Source organism: Halictus rubicundus, chromosome 17 (genome assembly GCF_050948215.1).
Source record: "Halictus rubicundus isolate RS-2024b chromosome 17, iyHalRubi1_principal, whole genome shotgun sequence".
In the NCBI taxonomy this organism is placed as follows: domain Eukaryota; kingdom Metazoa; phylum Arthropoda; class Insecta; order Hymenoptera; family Halictidae; genus Halictus; species Halictus rubicundus.
Window position 1 is genome coordinate 9,077,271 of NC_135165.1, and position 21,945 is coordinate 9,099,215.

General features: G+C 42.5%; 2 protein-coding genes across 2 annotated transcripts; both read right to left on the reverse strand.

The window, feature by feature from the left end:
• Positions 1-350: 350 nt before the first annotated feature.
• Positions 351-5,265, reverse strand: LOC143362621 (IQ motif and ubiquitin-like domain-containing protein). Its single transcript, XM_076802963.1, has 8 exons — positions 5,244-5,265; positions 5,098-5,164; positions 4,943-4,998; positions 4,801-4,891; positions 4,278-4,420; positions 3,856-4,148; positions 3,359-3,396; positions 351-1,795 (listed from the first exon to the last, which is right to left on the reverse strand). Exons 1-8 carry the CDS (start codon positions 5,263-5,265, stop codon positions 574-576), a joined length of 1,932 nt encoding a protein of 643 aa, XP_076659078.1. The 3' UTR covers positions 351-573.
• Positions 5,266-18,679: 13,414 nt separating this feature from the next.
• Positions 18,680-21,600, reverse strand: LOC143362377 (IQ motif and ubiquitin-like domain-containing protein). Its single transcript, XM_076802448.1, is given in 5 exon segments — positions 18,680-19,394; positions 19,846-20,046; positions 20,189-20,736; positions 20,822-21,049; positions 21,299-21,600. Coding segments are annotated over 5 exon segments (1,824 nt in total). The 5' UTR covers positions 21,520-21,600; the 3' UTR covers positions 18,680-18,768.
• Positions 21,601-21,945: the final 345 nt, after the last annotated feature.

A 21,945-nucleotide genomic window follows, 5' to 3' on the forward strand; every position in this document is an offset into this window, starting at 1 on the left:
TTTCTTAAACAGGCTTCTAAATGCTAGGACTTCAACAAATCAATTAGTTAGGTCTCCAACCCAGAAGGCTCCTGCCAACAAAATATTTCAATTGAAAATTTTAGCAACCACGTCAAACTCCATCGAACTCACAATGTCACCAAAACAATCCGTCAAACCATTAAGTTTCCAACGATTTCGCCATAACCAGAGCAGCGTCTCCCCGGGTTATCCCTCCATTAGAATCATGTTCCAAACTATCCCCTAACGCTATAATGCATACATCTCCTCCGATACTCTCCTCAACACCGCCATCGCAATACAGACGATACAATCTAATAACAGGAGCTGGTATCACTGCTCGCGACCGTCGCGTCGGACACTTATTGTCTGTACCGTCCGCCAGGCGATGCTTAGTCGCATTAATATACATTAAGGAGCTACCGTTGTCCCAGTTGCTCCTTTCGCCTCTGTCGGACAATAACTCTGAGTCAGAATAGCCACAGAACTCCTCCACAAAGAGCAAAAGAAAATCCCTGCAATAAATGATACTCGGCCAGCAGTAAAGCCCTTAATCACGCCCTCGGCTGTTTTTCAGTACCGCGACTTCTTTCCCCAGCTCCTCTCGATCCCGGCGACCGACTCGAACTGAACTTTTGCCTGCAGATTTCTCGTGTGAAACTTCTGCAGTATCATCGGCCCGTAAAACTTTCCCGGATCCTCAACTCTCCTGTGAACCGCGGCTTCTCGCGCTGTCAACAGAAGACAGTTCCACGGGGACCATTCAGAATCCGGTCGAAACCTGACTAATCTCAATTCCGATAGGCGATCGTTCTCCGAAATCGCCGATCTACCATGCCAAATATCGTTCACCAGATGGTAGACAATCTTCGAATCAATAACAAAGGCTAGACTACTATAGCTATTCAACCTAGCCTCGTTCCTTTTAACATCTCTTAACAGACATTCATAGGGTCCATAGACGATTCTAGCTCCGGTACGTACTCTGACATACAGACAATAGTTGCACGAAGAAGATCGATATCTCTTTTCCTTGACGAATTTGTCGAGAGGCAGCAACCTACCACAGCTCCTACAGATCTGTCTGTTGAATTTAGGATAAGGACAGTCTTCCTTATCTCTAGATAAAGTGTCCCTAGCAAAAGTCAAGAAAGCAATCTTCAGTCTGCTTCTGAGCCAGCTTAATTTATCAATATCGATGTCACTGGATATAAGATCAATCTCCTGATTGAGTAAACGCACTATTGCGTCAGAAACTCGACAAGTATGTAGCTGAACGTCTTCCCCAAGTCGGTACAAAGTCTCCAGACGCTCCTCTGTTGATACATCTTCCCTGGACAGCTCGTCGAACCTGTTCTTCAAGGTCCCAGCGAGTGCCGAACGAGGAGTGTCCACCAGAATCCGTGAACCAAAACGATTCCTCCAAACGGCTGGCTTGGACATCTCGTCGAGGAATTTCCTGTAGGATCGTTCCCTTTTACGCAGCTTCGTGGCCGTTTTCAAGGAGTCGATAGCTCGCAGCAGCTCGACCTCCTTCGACAGGATTAGACTGCACAGAACGGTCCTGGAGAGAGCAGGAACAGAGAGAGCGGAAAGAGAGCTGGCCCGCCAACGGTCGAGGAGATTGTAGAGCAACTCGAAGTCCGTCCTCGTCCTCGGCGAGCTGCGGTTTAGTATCACGAAATCCCGGCTGCGATAAGACCTCGGTTCCGCTGGTATTTGCTGGTTGTTCTCGGAGTGAGACCGGACCAGGCACCGATGCCGCTGGCCAGCCGCGATTCTGCCACGGTGAGCCCTGTGGGCAGAGCAGAAGGAACCCTTGAATACCAAGTCCCTAGCAATTCTCTTGGGGCGAAAGTTTACACCTCGAATTTGCGCTACCTGGACCGACGCACGATGGCACGATTAATCTCGGCGGTATCAACATTATTTTCTCACGGTTTATTTGAGGTTTTAATCGTTAGAGCACAGATCAGCTTCGCACTAACTTATACTTTTGTTATCAATATTGATAACAAATAGTCGCATTTGAAATCTGTTTTCGCAGACTGTTTGGAACTATAGCGAGAGGAACGAGATAGAGAGGTTGCGTAAGAGTTGGTAGAGAGTAACAGTGGACTGTATGATATAATAAATAGTATATTGAAATAAAAGTGGAAAATATACAAGAAAGAGGTGAATACAGAAGTCGATGATGTGACGCGCAAATCGTGAAGCGCACTATCCCTCATAAAAAATTACGCAACTTTGCCCTGCAAACTATTTCTCTAGCTGTTGCGGTTTCAAAGATATTCGAAACATATTCGGACAACATAACCTCAAAAAACGGTAGTCAATTATACGATGTGGTTCGATTAGAAGCATTCCAGTCTCTTTCACAATTAAATAGTGCTCTGCACAATCTAAAAATAAAGTACAATTTATTTGTACGTCATTCACTTAGTCAATTCCTTGGGCTGAAGTGTTGTCCCTCCGCCCGCCATCTTGTCTGCAAAGCCCTCGTATACATTAAAACATTCACTACAAACAATTACTGAATAATTTTTAAGCATTTCTGACTCACAACTAAGAATTAAATTGTATTCAATAAAATAGAATAATAAATCCATTAAAACTTTCACTAGCGACATCAATTTGACTTGTAAATCAACAAGTAACTCTTCGGTAATATAATCTAACCATTTCTTTCTAGTCTAACTCTTAAGCCTCCTTTTTATACAAAAAATATTGAAAAATCTTTCGAGAAGTAAGATATTAATAGTAAAGACTATTAAAAATAAGAAAGATCCAAAATTTTTACGAACATTTAATGAATACTCGAACAAAGTACTAGAAACTCCTATACATATTATACAGCTGAAGTTAATTAAAGCTGTCTTTAATGTTCCCTTTATTAAACTTGTACTGTTCCGGAGAAACTCTTGATGCTCAAAAATTTTCTTAATTTCCTCAATATAAAGATAGCATAATCGCCCCGGTAGTGAAACTGCCCCCCCCCCCACCCCGCCAGCTGTAAACGAGGGAGCAAACTTTCGGGAGAGGCTACGTCGTAACGAATCTCGAAACTTCGAATTACTTTAGTTTAGGTGATTGTATAGATACTACCAAAAAGAAGAAGATAGGCAGAATTGTCTATGGTTATTCCGACTGAAATTTCCGAGACGATCCTTCTTTCGCCGCTAGTACACGCAACGTCTAGGCTATTCTATACAGTGGGTGATGCCACTGGGTGGATGATCTCTACGGGATCTGCGGCACCTCGGCTGAGAAAGAGAGGCTCGGAAGCCCAAAGGCAGCTCTCGTTCCCCTAACTTTTACACTACTCCCTACTTTAACTCGACATCGGCCATTACCTCACCTGTAAAACCTCTGTATCTTTACGACGCTCTCCAGGATCTTTCCGGAGTCCTCGCGGGAGGACGCGACCTTGGAACCCTGGAAATAAGCGAGTTTACTATTACTTTTCGTCTGGAAACATTTGGCACAAATACAACATTTTTATAGGAAGTCTTAAACAATGTCTTAACTCATACGTTTGTTTGGTCGATTAGACTACTATGTTTTAGATAGAACATTTCTGTTTGTAACTGAAGAAGAATTTTTCTGTTTCGGCATAACAACCAGCTGGTCCAGGAAGCAAGGTTTCGAAAGAAATTAAATAACTTCGCCATTTTGTAAGATTTCAGCTTGAAAAATTCGAGCACAAAGCTACAAGCTGCACGTTCATATCCTCAAAAAATTAGAATTTTCCATCCAGTAAACATCTCTAAAAAAATTCTGAAACTGCCCCCGGGAGGTCCTTGGAGAAAAGCAAGAATTTCAACTTTTCTTGGGGTTGGCATGATGATTGCGTACCTTCTCAGGACTATGATCAGGGGGAGAGGATTCTATGAACCTGTCCGTGGCATCAGGAAAACAGCATGATTGTACCCCAACGTCCCGATGCGTGACCGTACATTTGTCGACGAGGTATTCCGTCTGCGCTGTCCGTTCGACCGTCATGCCGTCCTCCTGCGGTCCAGTTTGCGTGCACGCGCTCCAATAAATGGCCCCGGTAACCTTATGTCTCCAGCCGCCCAAACACGGTTTCGCTTTCATCGTCGAATCCTTGATTCCGAAGATCGAAGAGTCCACCGACCTAGATCCACCTACAAAAGAGGAGAAACTTCGAGAAGACGAGAGCTCGAAAGGATAATGCTGCACCGCGAGCAGTAAAGGAAATTACTGCGCCTCGGTTTAAAGGATTCGAGCGCTGCCACCGTTTTACAATGGCAAACGAGCTTTGCGCAGAAAACGAGCTTTTCCAGGCCCGGGAATCTCGGGAATCTCGTTTTTGAACGCATTTCCCGACGACAACCGCCTTTTCGCTTTCGAATCGGTCTCGATATAATTAAGAAGACTGGCTCGACTTTCTTGTTCACTGGAAGTACTATTATTGTTTTGTAGTGTTTTTAAACGTTGGGATAAGTCGTGAAAATTGTGGAGTGCACTCTGTTTATTTTTCTTCGTAACTTCGTAAATTTTATTGATTGAAAATTGAAAATAAAAATGCCTATCCTATGGTCCACAAGATTACAATATTTTCTTAGAATGTGAAAAGAGAAATATTGTCACAGTCAAAGTTAATTTTATTTTCTTTCTGTAGTATAAAAAATCGTGAGCGTCACACGCGTGATCTTGTTCGATTCCGGGTTTTGGAAATCGAGTACAACCGATTACGTACACGGTGAGGTGTTGAGGTACTGTTATGCCGCGTCATCCTCCAACCTTATCTTCGCCCTTTCTGCCCGGTTGAGTCACCTATTTGACTGGACTAGGAGCGGCGGAGTTACGTGTCCGGTGACGCATACTAGGATTCCAAAGGTCTTTGAAAAAGGGCCATATAAGGAGCCTTCTCATCAAAGGACGATCACTTCCGAGTTAACACTTCTATTGCACGGACGCATAATTTCTGTAAGCGCGAGTTTCTTGTAAGCAATCTGTTGGCGTGTGTGTGGCCTGCTCAATAAAAACTTCAGGTTATCAAGAAGACAAGGACTATTTCTCGAGAGAATCCCATCCTTCTTTCTTCACGGCATAACAGTACAACGACGTAACCTTCTGCACTCGAGTATGCAAGAACACTGGATCTGTTTCGATGGGCTGCTGTATATACAAGGTCCCACTGTTAAGTTATGTCACCATTTTTTAGGCATTTCTGATAGTACAATTAAAAAATGTTTTAGAGAAAAGTTTGTCAGTACTTGGCGAGCTACATGTTCGCATATTCTTAAATCTAAAAAAATGCTTTTTACGTAAAAAAGTAAAGGTCACCTTGACTTTTTAAATAGCACCACATGTTTTGGACATCATAGGATTGTTGCCGACGTCGAGACGAATTCAACAGTGTATCATACTATGACCTTGAAATGACCTCAAACTCGAAAATTTTGTTCAAACGTAACTTTAAAGAAAAATTATTTCTAACAAAACAAAGCAAGTTACATTAGATGTTCGAACTGCGATCCACCTTCTACGATGCAGAGCTCCGCTCATTGTATTAGACTTTTCGTTGTCGCCATAATTAAGGCATCTCGGTTTATGTTATTAGATGCAGTTGTTATGCGATTCCGAAGTTCTTGAACATTATTGACTTGTGTGTCGTACAAAATAAAATTCCAACGGAGGCAGATCCGCAGAACGTGGTGGCCCACGAATTGGACCATACGTTCCTATCCAACGATTTCTGAACTTGATATTAAGATATCCCCTAATTATAATAGCATTGTGGGCAGGACACCCGTCTTGTTGAAGGAAGGTTTATATTTACTCTCGTCGCTTCATCGACGCTCATCATCAGTTTGTCATCGTTTCATCGATCTAATCAGATTATTGACAGTATTCCTTCAGTCGAAGTTTAGTGTATCACGATTTGATCTTTCAGAATGAGTAAGTTTTCAAATACAGAAAGATGTGATATGTTAACTGTTTTGAATGAACGTGGAAAAAGTGCACGCGCGGCGGAAAGATTGTACAAAGAACGATTTCCAAATAGGATTTGTCCTTCTAGAGAAACGTTTGGTTATCTTACAAAATCGTTGCTTTTACGTGGTAAATTCCCTGATAGGAAACATCCTAGTCGCTAGGCGGGTGTCCTGCCCAAAATGCTATTATAATTAGGAGATATCTTAATAACAAGTTTAGAAATCGTTGGGTAGGAACGTATGGTCCAATTCGTTGGCCACCACGTTCTTCGGATCTGTCTCCGTTGGATTTTTATCTTTGGGGATATCTGCAATCCATTCACAACACAAAAGTCAATAATGTTCAAGAACTTCGAAATCGCATAACAACTGCATCTAATAACATAAACCGAGATGCCCTAATTATGGCGACAACGAAAAGTCTAATACAATGAGCGGAGCTCTGCATCGTAGAAGGTGGATCGCAGTTCAAACATCTAATGTAACTTACTTTGTTTTGTAAGAAATAATTTTTTATTAATGTTACGTTTGAACAAAATTTTCGAGTTTGAGGTCATTTCAAGGTCATAGTATAATACACTGTTGAATTCGTCTCGACGTCAAACAATCGTCGAACAATCCTATGATGTCCAAAGCATATGGTGCCATTTAAAAAAGTCAAGGTGACCTTCACTTTATTACGTAAAAAGCACTTTTTTAAACTTAAGAATATGCGAACATGTAGCTCGCCAAGTTCTGACAAACTTTTCTCTAAAACATTTTTTAATTGCACTATCGGAAATGCCTAAAAAATGGTGACATAACTTAACGGGGGAACCCTGTATGTAGTTTTTGAGAGGAAAATGTGGAAGGCAGTGGATAAGGTTTGCTGTGGAAAGGGATGACGTGGAAGGGACAAAGTCTAAAGGGTTTGTTTGGTCGTAGTGATTCAAGTGTTCTGGCTGATGTGTCTATTGTATGATTATCGTGATGCGTTGGCGTTTAGATAAGGCCTAGGGTTATCGGGTATACAACAATCTGTAAAGATCCTAGGACGATAATTCGCCTATTTTTGCTTTGATCGGCATTTCGAGTAGTCCGATGTCGAATTTCACATTCTACTGATACGCATTTTATGTATTGTGTTGCACACAAGAGATTTTTAAGCACGAGCTGAAACAGGGTGGATGATAATTAATTCCGCTCGGCAAATACAATTCCGTATCGCAGTTTCGTGTGCACACGGACTGAAAATCACGTGGTGCTGGGTAAACGGTGGATCCGTAACGTTAGTTCCACGTGGCGCATTGTAAACACGACCACGTGCCATTAGCAGAGGTGCGTCCTAATGCAAATGCGGCTGTGTGACATTAGGAATAATGCAGGGCAAACAGAACCACGTGGTCCTGTTTATGGAATCATTATGGAATCATACGTCATTCCAAACATACAGTCAGTCCCATAAGTATTCGCACGCTCTTAAAAATCGCATAACTTTGTCAATATTGGACTATACTACTTGAATTTTTTTTTAGAAGTTAGAACAATTGGATCACTACATAAAGTGACAAAATTTTTTACAAAAATTGCAATTGATCGAAAGTGCAGAGAAAATACTAAAAATTGTATTTTGCAACTTTTTTATGTGGACTTACATTGAAAATTTAGAAAGTACGATTTGTAGATCTGTATGAATTATACATGTTCTAAGAATTTCATCAAAATCGGTCGACGTTGCAATGAGCTGCAGATGTTCCAAAATGATCACATAAGGGCGAAATTCCCTGAGAAGGCCAAAATTATGCGACTTTCGCCCTTCAGTTTTCATCGTCAAATGTTTGTTAGCTCAGTGCAATGTTGACCGATTTAGATGAAATATTCAGAATATGTATAATTGATACAGATGTACAAAACGTACTTTTTAAATTTTTAATATAAGCCCGCATAAAAAAAGTTGCAAAATACAACTTTTAGTACTTTCTCTGTAATTTCGACCAATTGCAACTTTAATCAAACATTTTTCTCACGTTATATAGTAATCCAATTGTTCTAACTTCTCAAAAAAATTCAAGTAGTATAGTCCAATATTGACAAAGTTATGCGATTTTTAAGAGCGTACGAATACTTATGGGACTGACTGTATATCAAACGTTAACTAATTATTCTTACGCGATCTATTAATAATACTGTAGGGTTATGAATGTGACTGTGTTAGAGTGATTGTTTCTTAGAAGTCTGTTTGCGCCGAAGTGTGAGAGAAGAGTGTTTGGGTCTCGGTGACAGGAGTGAAGTGTTTAAACGAATGCGAGGAATGTTGTATCAGAAGAGCGAGAGTCGCGAGTGTTACGGTGAAATGGCTGGTTTTCGCGAAAGAACGCCGTATTTCACTTTCGCGATTGAATACTTGAAGATTTCGGGAATTCGAAGTTGCTTTTTATTTTGAAAGTTGGATCGGCGAGACGTGCCGTAGCAGAGGTGATCGTCGACTGCTGGGTACACGGGTTTGGGGTCTTATATATTAATGGGTAATCTTATTTGGGGTACAAAGGTTTGGGACTGTTTAATGGTTCAAAGTTGTCGGGTGCTGAATCAGTCGTGAACTTGGGCCTGGTGACGTGTTGCGAGGGTTGTTGCCTTGGTCTTATCGGGCCGTGACACGAGCGAGTGCGTTGACGAAGTATCGAGTATCGAGTTATTAAAGGACTTTAGCGAAATCGGTGTCAGATCATTCCACCTGATACGTCACACCTAAGGCGTAGGAGTTCCTTTAAAATATTCCTACAATACTATCGAGTTGAAAAGATTGCAGCGGTATCATAAGATTCTTTAAGTGTTTCTACCGGGGAGTAGGGTGCGACGGTTCTTTTATCATGAAAACGTAAGACGTATCACTTCGAAAACAAATTCGTGAAAATCGATTCCTTTTTCAGCGTCTGCGGGTCTCTGAGTTTGTCGAAGACTAGTTTAGGCTGGGAAACGGACGGCAAATTTTCCACCGTTTAACAATTTAATTTAACCCTTAGCACTCGAATGGCGACTGTAAGGCGCCACTAAAGATTGCTGTATCGTTATTCAAAATATTTTTGACATTATTAAATTTGTATGTATTTAATAAATTACTAAACATTTCAGTACTGTACGAGTAAATTGCACCATTTTCGTATGTATAGCATGAAAAAATATATATAGAAGGGAAATATTCTAGGTCGGAAGAAATGTTTCGTTTTCGAGTTAAAATGGCTTCGAGTGCAAAGGGTTAATAAATTATAGAACGTACGTGCGCGCGCGCAGGGCAAATAAGCCGAACAAAACCCGGAGCCATTGCGAGCGTAGTAGCTCGCGTCGATTAAACTGTTGCTCGGCGGAGAGCTACGATGAAGAAGAGATAAAAAAAGAACGAGGGAAGGAAAGGAAAAGAGGAGGAGGGAGGGGTGCGATGAATATTTCACGGGAGGAGTAACCAACCGTTTCTTCGGCACGGCAGCAAGTTATAAATTCCCGTTAATTCGGCCCGGAAGCGGCGCTTAATTCCTTGTTATCCGCCCGAAACGTCGACAAGAGCTTAGCGTATGGAGGAGAGCACACTCTTCGAGGTTTTACGCCTGATGGAGAGATCCAGCGTCGGCGATCACGGAAATGCAACCGGGCGGACCGTAAACCTGCTGTATGTACACTACACACATACCCTGTGCGGCCCGGTTGCATTAAATGCATCCCGCGTAATGCGACCCCCTTCAACAAGGGAATCACGCACGCTTCGCAGCGACGATTTTTTCAAACTTACCTACGGCTGGCCCGTTTCGTTTGACGTCGCTTTAATTGAGCCCGCGACGCGTCGTGACGCCCAGCGTCCGACCGTTTAAATCCGGTTCTCTTTTTCTTCCTTGTTGGACACACTTATTATTGTTCTTTCTCGCCCGGTTATCGCAACGTTGCCTAATGGATCTCTGTAGAACCGGGGAGTAGGGTGCGACACAGGAAATGATCGTAATTCTGATTTCAAACGCGATCATGCCGATGCGGAATTGTGGCTCTTTCTAGTCGCGAGGTACCGGAAGTCGTTCCGATACAAGATAATAGCGAATTTTTTCTACTCATTCTTGCGCATTTTAGTCTGGTTTCTGCGAATATTGCCTTTTTCGTTGATAAAATTACTTATTAGACTCATTGCCGGCTTTTTCGGCTTAGGATTACTTCCAATTATCTGCATTACATTATCTTACAGCTAATTTCATTACTCCTTACTTCCAGAAATTATTTATCAGTAGACTGCGGATTTTATGGATTTATCAGAGAAAGTCCAGGTTATTAAAGTGTCTTACTAAAGTGCTATAGAAAATTACACGGTAATAATCAACCTTAAATAAAAAGATAACGGATTCAAGACATTCTGCGGGGAAACTGCTGTGCCCATTTTCAAGAAAGGATCATTCGGTATAAAAATTGTCTGGCCGGTATGAAAGGGGATGCAGCTTACGAAACCGCAATTAAACTTGAGGATGTCAGCGGAATCGAATTTTGCATTGCAAAGCGCGACGGTAGGGAGGGAAACGAGACGCGAGTCCACGGACAGCGAATAAGTGTTTACATCTCGGTTATTAAACAAGGCCGTACGAACGCGGAAATGAAATTTCTATTTAATTGGATCGCCGATTGCGCACGTGCATCTGCGCATGAAATATTCATGATTCCTGGTATGTGGTATACCGGATGTTCAAAGTCCAAAAATGCGAGCGGCGGAAACGAAGCGCGCCAGGCACGCGCCTCTTTCTCCGTTTTCATTCTCGTTCGCGTTTCTTCTCGTTAACCACGTAAAGGTGACGCGCATCTGTTTAAATCAGCAAACCGTTGGTGGGCGTACCCCCTCCCTCCCTCTCCCTCTCCCACTCCCTCTCTCCTTCAGCATTCCGCTCCTCAACCCCCCAAGTTTCATTGTCCCCGTATCCAAACAACTCTCATGAACAATATAAGACTTTTGTTTCCCGCTTACTTTGCACCACCGAACCAAACAACCGTTTTAATGCTCAGCTGCCCTCGAATCGCAAGATGTTCTTTAGGAATCGTAATCCCGCGGACGTGATCCCATGTCTAAAAGCATGAAAAGTAGAACAGTTTTCGAAATTTTCCCAGGCGACCTACACGGTCGTGTGACGCACTCGCGCGCAAACACACACGTACGGCGGCTACGTACCCTCTATGTTATGAATTATGTATTTAACGCGCAAAAGAGGAAATAGAGGTTGCTAAGAGACGACACGGACGAAAAACCGTTCGAGCAAACCGCCCCGGGCATCGAAGACACGCGGAAAGGGAATGGATGATGTAACGACTTAGGGGACGCATACCTTCGGCGAAGTAAAAATGATTTTTCGCACGTACGTGTTACGCTCGTACTTCGAATTGTCAGCATTATTCGTTCCAGGTAGATTTTATTACGTGGAAGAAAACCGCGTGGTCAAAAGGATACACTGCAAGAAATGTGCATGGAGATCCTCACAGCCATTCGTAATACATTGTCATAAATGTGTGTTGTCGTTGTCCAAACCATAGTCGCCGGATCAAGACTTGTTCCCGCACACTAATTTCCCCTTCCACCGCGCTATTCCCACACGGATCCGTTACGACCCGGTCATGGGACGCATTCTGTGTCACAATTTCACGTGACTAACCCGGTACTGGCAGAGAGAGGGTAACTTTCTCCCCTCGATTCGTGCTCGCTCCCCTCATCTGGCGACTACGGTCCAAACTGCAATTTAAGATTATGAACATTCTCTGTTTAACTAGCATAAAGTACAAAAATCGTTATGTCCACAGTAGGACACATTTTTTCACCGCCTAATAACTAATTTTGCCCACAGTACTGCTGAGTGCAATTTACAAACATCGATAAAATTCATACAAAATAGTAAGAATTCAGTGTAGCAAAAATTGTCGATTTATGCAACTGGTTCTAACAATTTGATCGCCCACTATATCGTAACCAGACTGTGGTTGTGTTACCACAAAAACAGAGTTATTTTAATAAGAACTTTATTTTATTAGCGTGTTCAAAGTACAGTGGACAGTCCGGACTTGTAATTGGAGACAGAGAGACCGACGGACAAAATACGCAGACCGATAGCAAGAAGGGCAAGAGGTGCAAGAAGAAGGTTTTGTGGATTTCCTCCCTCTATATACTGTGGCGGCCCGTGCAAAGAGCACGCCGACGAACCGCCAATGTACATTGTAAACTCGGCGGCGTCCCTCCTCGGAAAGCCGCAAAGAAACACGTGAAGATCGGCTCCGGGGGCGGTCGCCATCTGTTAAACAATTGACTGACGCGAGGAAGAGGTGGTCAGTCAAGGGTATGCGATCGACACTCGCTCGCGAACGTCGATACAGGGCAGTCGACGGTCCACCGACCAATAAAGACGTATACCAGCGAACACGGCCTCGATCATTACACCCGACACCCACATATACTGATCTTCGGAAAGACGTTACCTTTCCGAAGATAAGAAGTCGGAGCTATGCTTTGCGGGGTAGGAAATCCCGCGTCTATTGTTTATAGTCACCGGCAAAGGTGGTCGCCAAATGTTGGAAAAAGGTCCTGTCGGGACCGCGCGGTCGGACAGGCCCCAGCGGTACCCGTCTGGCAACGTTTATGATGGGGTAGTTAAATTTTCTACACCCGTAAAGTCATTTCGCAAATAAAAATAAATTTTGCCATCCTGCAAACGTCAGGGTAGGTTTTATTACCTTAGACCCTAACATCTGCAGGCGGTCAACTCTAACCTGTGTATGAATATATAAATTAAACGTAGATAAGAAATAAAACGATTTAAAAAAGAAAGGACTGTGCCAGTTTTCCAGAAGCTGGTTTTTGGATCGACGATTGAACTGCTCTTAGAAACTCTGAAAATGGTTGAAACACTAAAGATTTTTTGACCAGGAAATTTCAAAGGGTACAGTGGGGGACGAAAGTGTTCGGTGCGGATTTTTTGTTGAAAATGACACGTGGACGATTGTTCCGCCCGAGGTCGTAAACCTTGGGCCCGGTTTGGTCGCGGACGCGTCACTCCCGATACCGCCGCGGTTTACTGTCCGCCAAATTAATTTTGGACAGCTGTTTCAAATATTGATTTGCTGAATTTAGTCGGAAGCGCGTTTCATCCCAGACCTGCTAGAGGATTCGTCAGTAAGACTGATCTAGCAGGCCCTGCCTTAGACGCGTCGGTTCGTCTCGTGTGATTGTTTTAGATCGCGAGAGCGTTTCGCGTCGATCTTGATTGTTGGAGATCCGTTTCGAATGGACTTGAAAACTGAATGTTACGTCTGAGAGAAACTCGAGAGAGTGAATTCGATTTTCAGTTCTTCCGTCTCGTGAGGCTCCTCTATGTATTGAGAGGGCGGTCCTCATGGGAGACGAGTGCACTGATTGGTTATGCTGAATGGTGCATTGCCCAATCAGCGCATCCTTGACTGATTATCACCCTGTTTAGGTGAGCTGAATGGGCCTTGTCCTGGAGAGCGTAAGCTGATGCCGGTCTCTCAACAAGGCTGACCCTCGACACTTTTGAACAGTGCTCTTTTATTTTGGGTGGTCCTTCGTAGGACTTAATTTATGACGTCCCGCAACCATATGAAGTGAAAACAAACGAAAGACAGGCTGTGATGCGAGCCTGGATGGTCGTCACTGTTGCGCCTTGCCTAATCGTTGAAAGTGATCACTTTGTGAAGCCAATCTTATCGCCTATCTGACGCATAGGGTAAATTGCTCCTTGGCTCACCGTACGCGTCATCTTTTCCTGACGCATAGAATAATCACTAAGATGCCCTTTGGATTCCAAGGCTCGTCATCGAAGATAACGTGCCCTTTCGGACCCCCAAAACTGTATATAAAGCATACAGTATAATTACTGTATATATTGCATAAAGCAATAAAGCAGTCCAGTTGCGAATACCTTACGCCACGCGCTGTTATTCTACCCTGCCGACTCCGTATCCCGTACTACGGTTCAGAATACGTTATTTCCAAAGTATTAATACGCGAAATCGCGAAGTAATCATTATCGTTTCCCGGATACGACGATTGTCCCGTGACAATTTGGTTGCGAGCGTATCATAAACAATTGTCCGAAGGCAAGCACCACTTGAATTGTTCCTTGCGACGGAACAGAAAGTATTCGTACACTTGAAATATAGAAATAAAAGCAACAATATTTTCTATATTATTAAGTATATTCAAATATACGTAACTATATATTATACATTACACTTCTAACAAGAAAGGAGCAAAAAACAAAGGCAATAATATCACTTAGTAACTTGACATGAATTCAAAATTCACACTACCGTAAGAAATTGCGAGGACAAAAGTATTCGTGCACCACCGTTTCTGTTGATAAGCACAGCAGTTACGAAGAAATCACAACATCCCCATCAATGTAAACATTACTTTAGAAGATATCGCGTTAGTTTCATTAATTCTAGTCGTGGCGAGTACACGTTATTAGTGAATATTTGCAATATGGGGAGAAAACGCAATGACACTACGTTGGAAGAACGAAAAATTATTATACAGTTATACGAAGAGGGCAAATCATATAGAAATATATCAGAAATTCTAAAAAGAAATCTATCAACTGTACAGAGTATAATAAGTAAATATAAAAAAGAGAAAACAATGCAGAATAAAGAAAGATCCGGCAGACACCGGAAGCTAACTATGAGAGAGGAGCGTAAAATCGTCCGAATTATTAAAAAAAAAGAAACGAGATACCAGTGCATCGGAATTCGTGACACACCTTCAAGAATATATGCACAAGGAAGTTCATCCGAAAACAGTACGAAGAGTGCTACATCGGGGAGGATATAACAGCAGAGTTGCGAGGAGGAAACCACGTATCAGCAAAGTAAATAAAAAAAAAGGGTTTAGAATTTGCAGAAGAATACATAAACGCTCTAGCGACGACTTCTGGAGGAATGTAATATTCTCCGATGAAACGAAATTTAATATTTTTGAGTCGGATGGTCATAAAAAAAGTATGGCAGAGAGCTAATTCCGAATTGGATCCCAAAAATATGCAACCGACGACGAAACACGGAAGTGTGAGTGTGATGGTGTGGGGATGTATTGCTGCTTCCGGAGTCGGAAAATTAGTAATCATAGATAGAATAATGGATAAACATTTATGTTTAAATATTTTAAAAGACAATTTACGCGAAAGTGCAGATAAATTAAGTATTGGGAGAACATTTTATTTTCAACAAGACTGTGATCCGAAACATAGAGCCCATATATGTAGTGCGTCAGTGTGTGTAGTGCGGTATATAATACTCCCCACGTGTTAGTAACTCCTCCAGAATCACCGGATTTAAATCTCATTGAACATGTATGGGCGAAACTTGAAAAAAATGTACGAAAATACGACATAACATCGAAAGAACATTTGAAAGAAATATTAAAAAGAGAATTGTGTAATTTAGAATCTGACTTCACTAAAAGTTTAGTGTTATCAATGCCCAATAGATTACAGGAACTAATACGTCAGAAGGGCTATCCTACTAAGTATTAATTTAGAAAATTCCCGTTAAATTAATTGCAACACTTGTAATAATGAAATGTACGAATACTTTTGTCCCTGCAGTTTCTCGAAATTTGTGAAATTTTTGCTATTGTAAGTTACGAAATGATGTAACTAAGTTTTGTTTTTGCTCATTTGTTGTTATAAGTGTTGTATACAATATACAGCTACATATGCTTAAACACAATTAGTAACATAAAAGATATTGTTGCTTTTATTTCTATATTCCAAGTGTACGAATAATTTTGTGCCCCACTATATGTGTCAAGAACGTATGGCATTCGCTTCTTTTTCAATTCACATTTGAACCGGGCAAAGGTATGTGATCCTCTAAGGGTGCGATCGTGGCCAAGAGCGACGGATTAACATTTTTCGAAATTCAAATGGCGAATACTCTGAAATAATATTCCCGCGGTGATACGGTAACGACGCGAGCCGCAGTCGCATTTTAATTAAAGCCGATTGAACCGAGGGAAAAAGAAACATTCCCGGGCCACTATGAAATAATATTAACGAGTGGATCCGAGCGGAGCAGATTCCAGCTCGGATTCGAAAAACCGGTTGTAATGAAATTTGCATTCTTCCGAGCCGCAACGACGACGACGACGACCAACGGCACCAGAAAAAGAGATATAGTGTGGGAAGGGGTGGGAGGAGGGGAAGGAGAACTCGGACAAAGGAGTATCCGAACGAGACGAGTCGAGCCGAGGATAATTAGTAGAGACGATAATTGACGGCCCCGGGATCCACACTAATAACCACCGCGAAAAATCGCCCGGGATTGATTCGGCGGCGACGAGCGTGTCGCAATTATTTCGAGCGCATAAATATTAAACGACCCTTCTCGTTAAAATCTGCTAGGCCGATCCGTGGATCGCATCTGCCGCCATTTCGCAAATTGATCCCAATCCGCGCCAAATACATCGCGGAATATTCTTGCGTCAATGGACTAATTTGCCCGGGCGTCGAACAAGTGATTAATAAACGTTGCATAAACGTTTTCGGAAAGTGCGAAATACAAAGTTTAATAGTAGAACTACTGCACCCGTCAAAATGACCGGCACGCACTGGATACACTGAATAAAAGTGTACAACATCTCGACAAAATGCGACCTTGTTATTTAAAAGAAAAAGCCAATTAATTACTTTTAATTATCTCCCGTACGTCCCTCGGAAATATTGATTGCATAAGTTCGATTTTCAGAGACCTCAAGACTATCTTGCAATTTTTGCGAAAAAGTAGAAAGATTCGAAAAAGTTGAATAATATTATTACTTCGAACCTATTAAAATTACGAAGAGAAGATTATGTACTCGCAATGTTTATTTTGCATAGAGATCGGCAGCCTAGCTGCAACTTCGTAACAACGTCGCAATGAAATGTAAAAATTGGTACGAGAAATAAATGTACTCAACAGCTTTCCATAAATATACTTTACAGTCTTAGTAATCATGAATTAACAAATAATAAGCCCAGTAGTCCTTGAATCAACTGAAAAATTATTCAAAACAAAACGAGCTGTCCATAGACAAGAGTGTGTATTAAAGACTGTCTCTCGGCATCGCAAATTCAGTTATTTCCGCGCGATTATACGAAATCTCGCTTGGAGCGCAAATAAATAAAAATCCGTCTGGCAGATTACGCGTCGGGCAAAATTCATAAGGCCGGGACAGAAGCGGACAGAGGCGATAAAAATTCAAATAGGGCTAAAAGCAACATACACGCGGAAAACCAAAAATACGGCCAATTTTCACGGGGGTGGTGGTGGTAGTCGGCAATAAATACAAATCAAGCAGGGGCTTCGACTCACCTCCCCTTCTGTCTCCAGGAGCGTATCCACGGTCTCGACGGCTTTATTGTTTACTCGCTCGTAAATTACTTTTATAACCGTAGTGTTTATCTGTCACAGGCCCCGCGCCGCGGCGCGATTATTCATCGTTCGTCTGGACGGTCGTCGACGACGATTCGCTTTCGTCACCGACGGGGATTTATCGTCACTCGTCCCCTCGGAGGCCGTAAGTTAGGCGAGTGCGCGAATTGTCTATTGGCTGGGTTCTTCAAGCGGAATTAGATATTCGGAGAACCTGCAGAACAGCTAGGTAGCTGTAGGTGTAGGTGTAGGTACACCGTCCTATTTCCATCCTGTAAATTTCGAACAACTTTTCCCGTCGCATGATAGCGACGGTCTCGCTTAGGTTTCGCGAGTATTCGCGAAAAACTATCGGCACCACTACAGTGAATTCTGTCTACGTCTGTGGCAGCGCATCCGTATTGGTGGTCAATTATCTTCTCTTCAGACACGGGGGTCGAGTGAGTTTAAAGGTTCCGTGCACAACTGCATATGCGTGACTGCAAGGTCGGATTAGTAAATATACCTCGTCGAGTTGTAACAGACATCTCTTGCAGTCTCGTAGCTGTACGACAAAACCTTGCACCAAAAGCTCACTCTATCTTTGTATCTGAAGTATACTAATACTATACAAGTACAAGCAGATTTCACAGAAATGGTGCCGATGGTTTTTCGCGAATATCTCGGAAACTAAGCGAGACAGTCACTAATGTGCACAGGGAAAAGTTGTCCGAAATGTCGATTCCTACAACGTGTCCAAATATCATCGAAATCGGAGGGTAGCTGTTCCGCGGATTCACATTTATCGAAACGGACGAACGCGACGAACCGGAGCTTAAAAAAGGGCAAGGACACTGCGCGAAGGAAACATCGACGACGAGAAGGGCCCGGTGGATGAACGGAAAGAAACAATCGGCGCTTTTAACTCCCGTACAGCCCTCGCCATCGCGCCACCTGAAAGCTCAAAGCCTTAAATCCAAGCGTTGCCACTAGCAACCTGCTTGGTCGATCGGTCAAAAGCACTTTCTAGTCCATTATTTGTCGATTTTATACGTCCGCGACAAACGCTGGCCGATTTTGTTCACCTCCGCGGAAAAAATGGAGATTTCGGCGGTTGTTTGCTTGACCATATACGCCTCGATTCATCTCTGCCGAGCACCACTCTCGGTCCAGTTTTCAAAGCTGTTATTAATTATTGTAGCCAGGAACTATAAAAAAAAAATGCAACCGCTTTGTCGGAGACCGTCGATGAAAGTGAATCTCTCTTTCTCTATTCCTCTGTGTGCGCGCGGTCAGAAAGAAGCCTTTCCACTGGCGAACCTTTATTGTAAAACAAATACACTTTGCTGGAACAAAGACTTACTGAAATGTTTGCCCCAGATTTGTAGACGGGGGGAGAATAATTTCACCATCACAAGAAATTGTAATCGACCACTTTGATCGCCGGCTTGTACAGCGGCTTGTCTTCGATCTTGTGGAACGATTCTCGGAACTCCTGCTCGTGCTCCATCAAATGTCTGCCGAGGAATCGGGTGTATTGTTGTATTGAGTTGGAACAATTCACGTTGAAAGAGTCAATATTACTATTATATTCGATACAATATACTATTTCCTCGTTATGTTTCAAGTTGAAATGTAAGAGAGCCAATAGCAATTACTGGAATTGATTCTTGGCAAGTTGATGGCGCAGCAAAACTTTCTCGATGAAAGGCCTCGAATAAACGATCGATAGATCCTTGATCCTACAGTGGATCTCCGCCTCTTCGGACGTCAGAAGAATACAATTCCAAGGCGACCATTCCTCTTCCACGTGATATCTCACAATTTTCAGCAAAAACAAATTGCTATTCTCGCTAACCACCGAACGACCATGCCAAATGCTGTTCACCAAATGGTACATGTCGTGTTTTTGCATCATGAACGCGATCGCCGATGGAGATTCTTTTGCCTTCTCTTCCGAACGCACGCAGTTCAGAAGGAACACATAAGGCTCGTAATTCACGTGGGCGATGTTGCGCTCACGCAACCAGGTGCACCCTGCAAATGATCAAACATTATTTTTGAATGGATCGCCCGATGAAATGGACCTCGAACCATATCTGCCGTTGAACATTGCGAACGGAGTTGCCTCGGCACTCGGAACGCGCCCCGGCCCATTGTGCGCCGAATTGGAAAATTTAACTTTGAGGAAGCGGTTCGTGCAACATGTGAAAAGATCCGTAAGTGGACCTCGTAAAATATTGTTCATTGCGTTCCATGTTCTAAGATACTGCCATTGAAACCGGCTGATTATATGGCTAATGGAAACGTCTGAAGACCTTGGTGCAGGTGCTGGATAAATTCTGATTTCAATGATTGTTTAATTCTCACTTCACACAATCAACAATATAAAATCGTAAAAATAGTCCACTAGTATGAAAAATATATTTCTTAAAATAGCAAGATATAAGTTATAATCAAGGATATATTTAACAATAAATAGCGTTACCAATGCAAGTAGAGAGCTTCGTCATTCGTCCGTGGACAGTGAAATTGTGACACGGAAGAACTTTCCAGCAACTCCTACACAATTTTGTCCAGGGCTCGATGGGTTCTCGCAGCTTTTCATCATCCACGTTTTTACAAAAATCTCGGTCATCGTTCACGCAGCAACACGAATGCGACGATCGTATAAAAAGCAGGTAACCCACTGCATTTTTAAAGAAAAAGATGAGCCAAGTGATAGAACAGTGACTAACTCTTTCACATCGGAATAGAATCATCACTCAACTTTAAAATTAAGCTTGTAAATTACAGATAAACGTTTAAGGGAAATATTACGTAAATCTTACAGACTATCCGTTCCCTGAGATAGTCCAGGTACATCTCAGACGCCATTCCTCTCGCCAAGTAGTCCAGCTCCTCCTTCACTAATCGAAACAAACTGAACGCAGGAACACAATTGTGCAACTCCAATGATTTCCTCAGCATAGTCAGGATCTCCATTCGCTGTCCACGAGTGACCAAATAGTTCGTCAAGGAATCATGGATCATCTTCAACTCGCGTGCTTTTTGATTCCTCATGGTCACCATTTCCGTTTGCTTCCCCTTGTGATTGGTCCAGCATATGGCCTTGCAGTTATCCGTCAAGAATTTAACTCGCTTCCGGTTCCTATAGCTAGCTTTCACACATATTCTTTTCTTGTCTATCACGTTGAACATTTCTACAGTCTTTTGCACTATTAAATAACCCTCCGCGCATCTTGCTGCCTTGAAGAATCGCTTTTTCGCGCAATCGATGCGATCGCGACGCCATTGCTCCACTATATCGTATAGCATGTCGAAATCTAGGCGAGTCTTGGGGTTGATCCTTCGAAGGATCTCTTGTCGATGTCTTGTCCTGAATGTGAGGATATTCAAAAAAATTGTTCTATCTAGATAGACCTTGAACCATTTAATTTTACAATTAACAAGATTGCACGTACTCGTACATCATCTCCCTCTCCTCTTCATACAGTCTGCAGTTCTCGACCAATTCTCTGTATTGTCTCGCATACTCTTTGATATATTTCAAGAGCTGATATATCCGCCAGTTTCTCTGTATAATTCGAGCGTTGCCATCGTAATTCAATCGCTTCATCATCTCCTCGTACGTTTCGTACGGTCCCGACGTCATGTACTTGTCCTTCTCGCTCGATATAAAGCAATCCCGTCTGCAGAACGATGAAAAAGGGACCGAATATAATTCGAAGCAAAGACGATATTAAAATGTGTTACCGGTGGGACGATGGTAAGAGGATGCGCGGGGGCTTTTCATCCCGCGTTTAATTTCATCTAGCAGCGAACCACTCGCAGCGTTTAATTTCGACTGATGAGGGAGAAAGTACGCGGCAAGATGAAGAGAATTCCCCCGCACTCGAGTCAGCATCAAGCATTTTTAATTTCAATAAAGAATACCGCACCGCCACATTTGCGTTGGATGATGGCACGGCGTTTGCGTCTCCACGTCCGTGACCGCGATGTATTGTGTCATTTTGCTGCACGTGTTGCTGCTAGGCATTTTTCGAGGGCCAGTCTGCGATTCTGCGTTCAAGTACTCCAGCTTTGTGACTTTGTGCCGCCATCCTCCCAAATTAGGCTTCTTTACGCGACGATCTTCTATCACAACCCGTTTGCAAACCATTTCGACGGGTAATTTTCTCCACTCAATAAATAAATATTCTAAAAGTTAAAATATCAGAAAATCGTCTTGTTTCAAAGAATAATTAGGTTGAGGATCAAAGTTTGCACAACTATGAAGTTTCAAGCTGAAGAGACTCATTCGTTTATTTCTTGATAGCATAATCTTTGGGGTGTGTAACAGTAAAGAAATTCATCTCCGCCACATACTATTATTTGTTTACACATACAACGCTTTCTCTCACTTTCTCTCGCCATTTACAGTGTGCCATTCTTCCTAAATCGTATTTATCCCAAATCTTAGGAGATCTAGCAGTGCACTCTTTTATTTTTTGATTATAGCATAATTTTCGGGGTGTACAACAGTAAGAGAACTCGCATATCCGTATCTCATACTATTATTTTTATTAAAGGTACATCGCTTTCACTC

What these genes read in the sequence shown, in the direction of transcription:
- LOC143362621 (XM_076802963.1), bottom strand. Translation starts at nt 5,265, where the DNA reads ATGCGAACATGTAGCTCGCCAA. An exon ending in GCGAACATGTAGCTCGCCAA is followed by an intron (nt 5,165 to 5,243) that starts GTACTGACAAAC and finishes ATAACTTAACAG; the next exon opens with TGGGACCTTGTATATACAGC. An exon ending in TGCATACTCGAGTGCAGAAG is followed by an intron (nt 4,999 to 5,097) that starts GTTACGTCGTTG and finishes TTTATTGAGCAG; the next exon opens with GCCACACACACGCCAACAGA.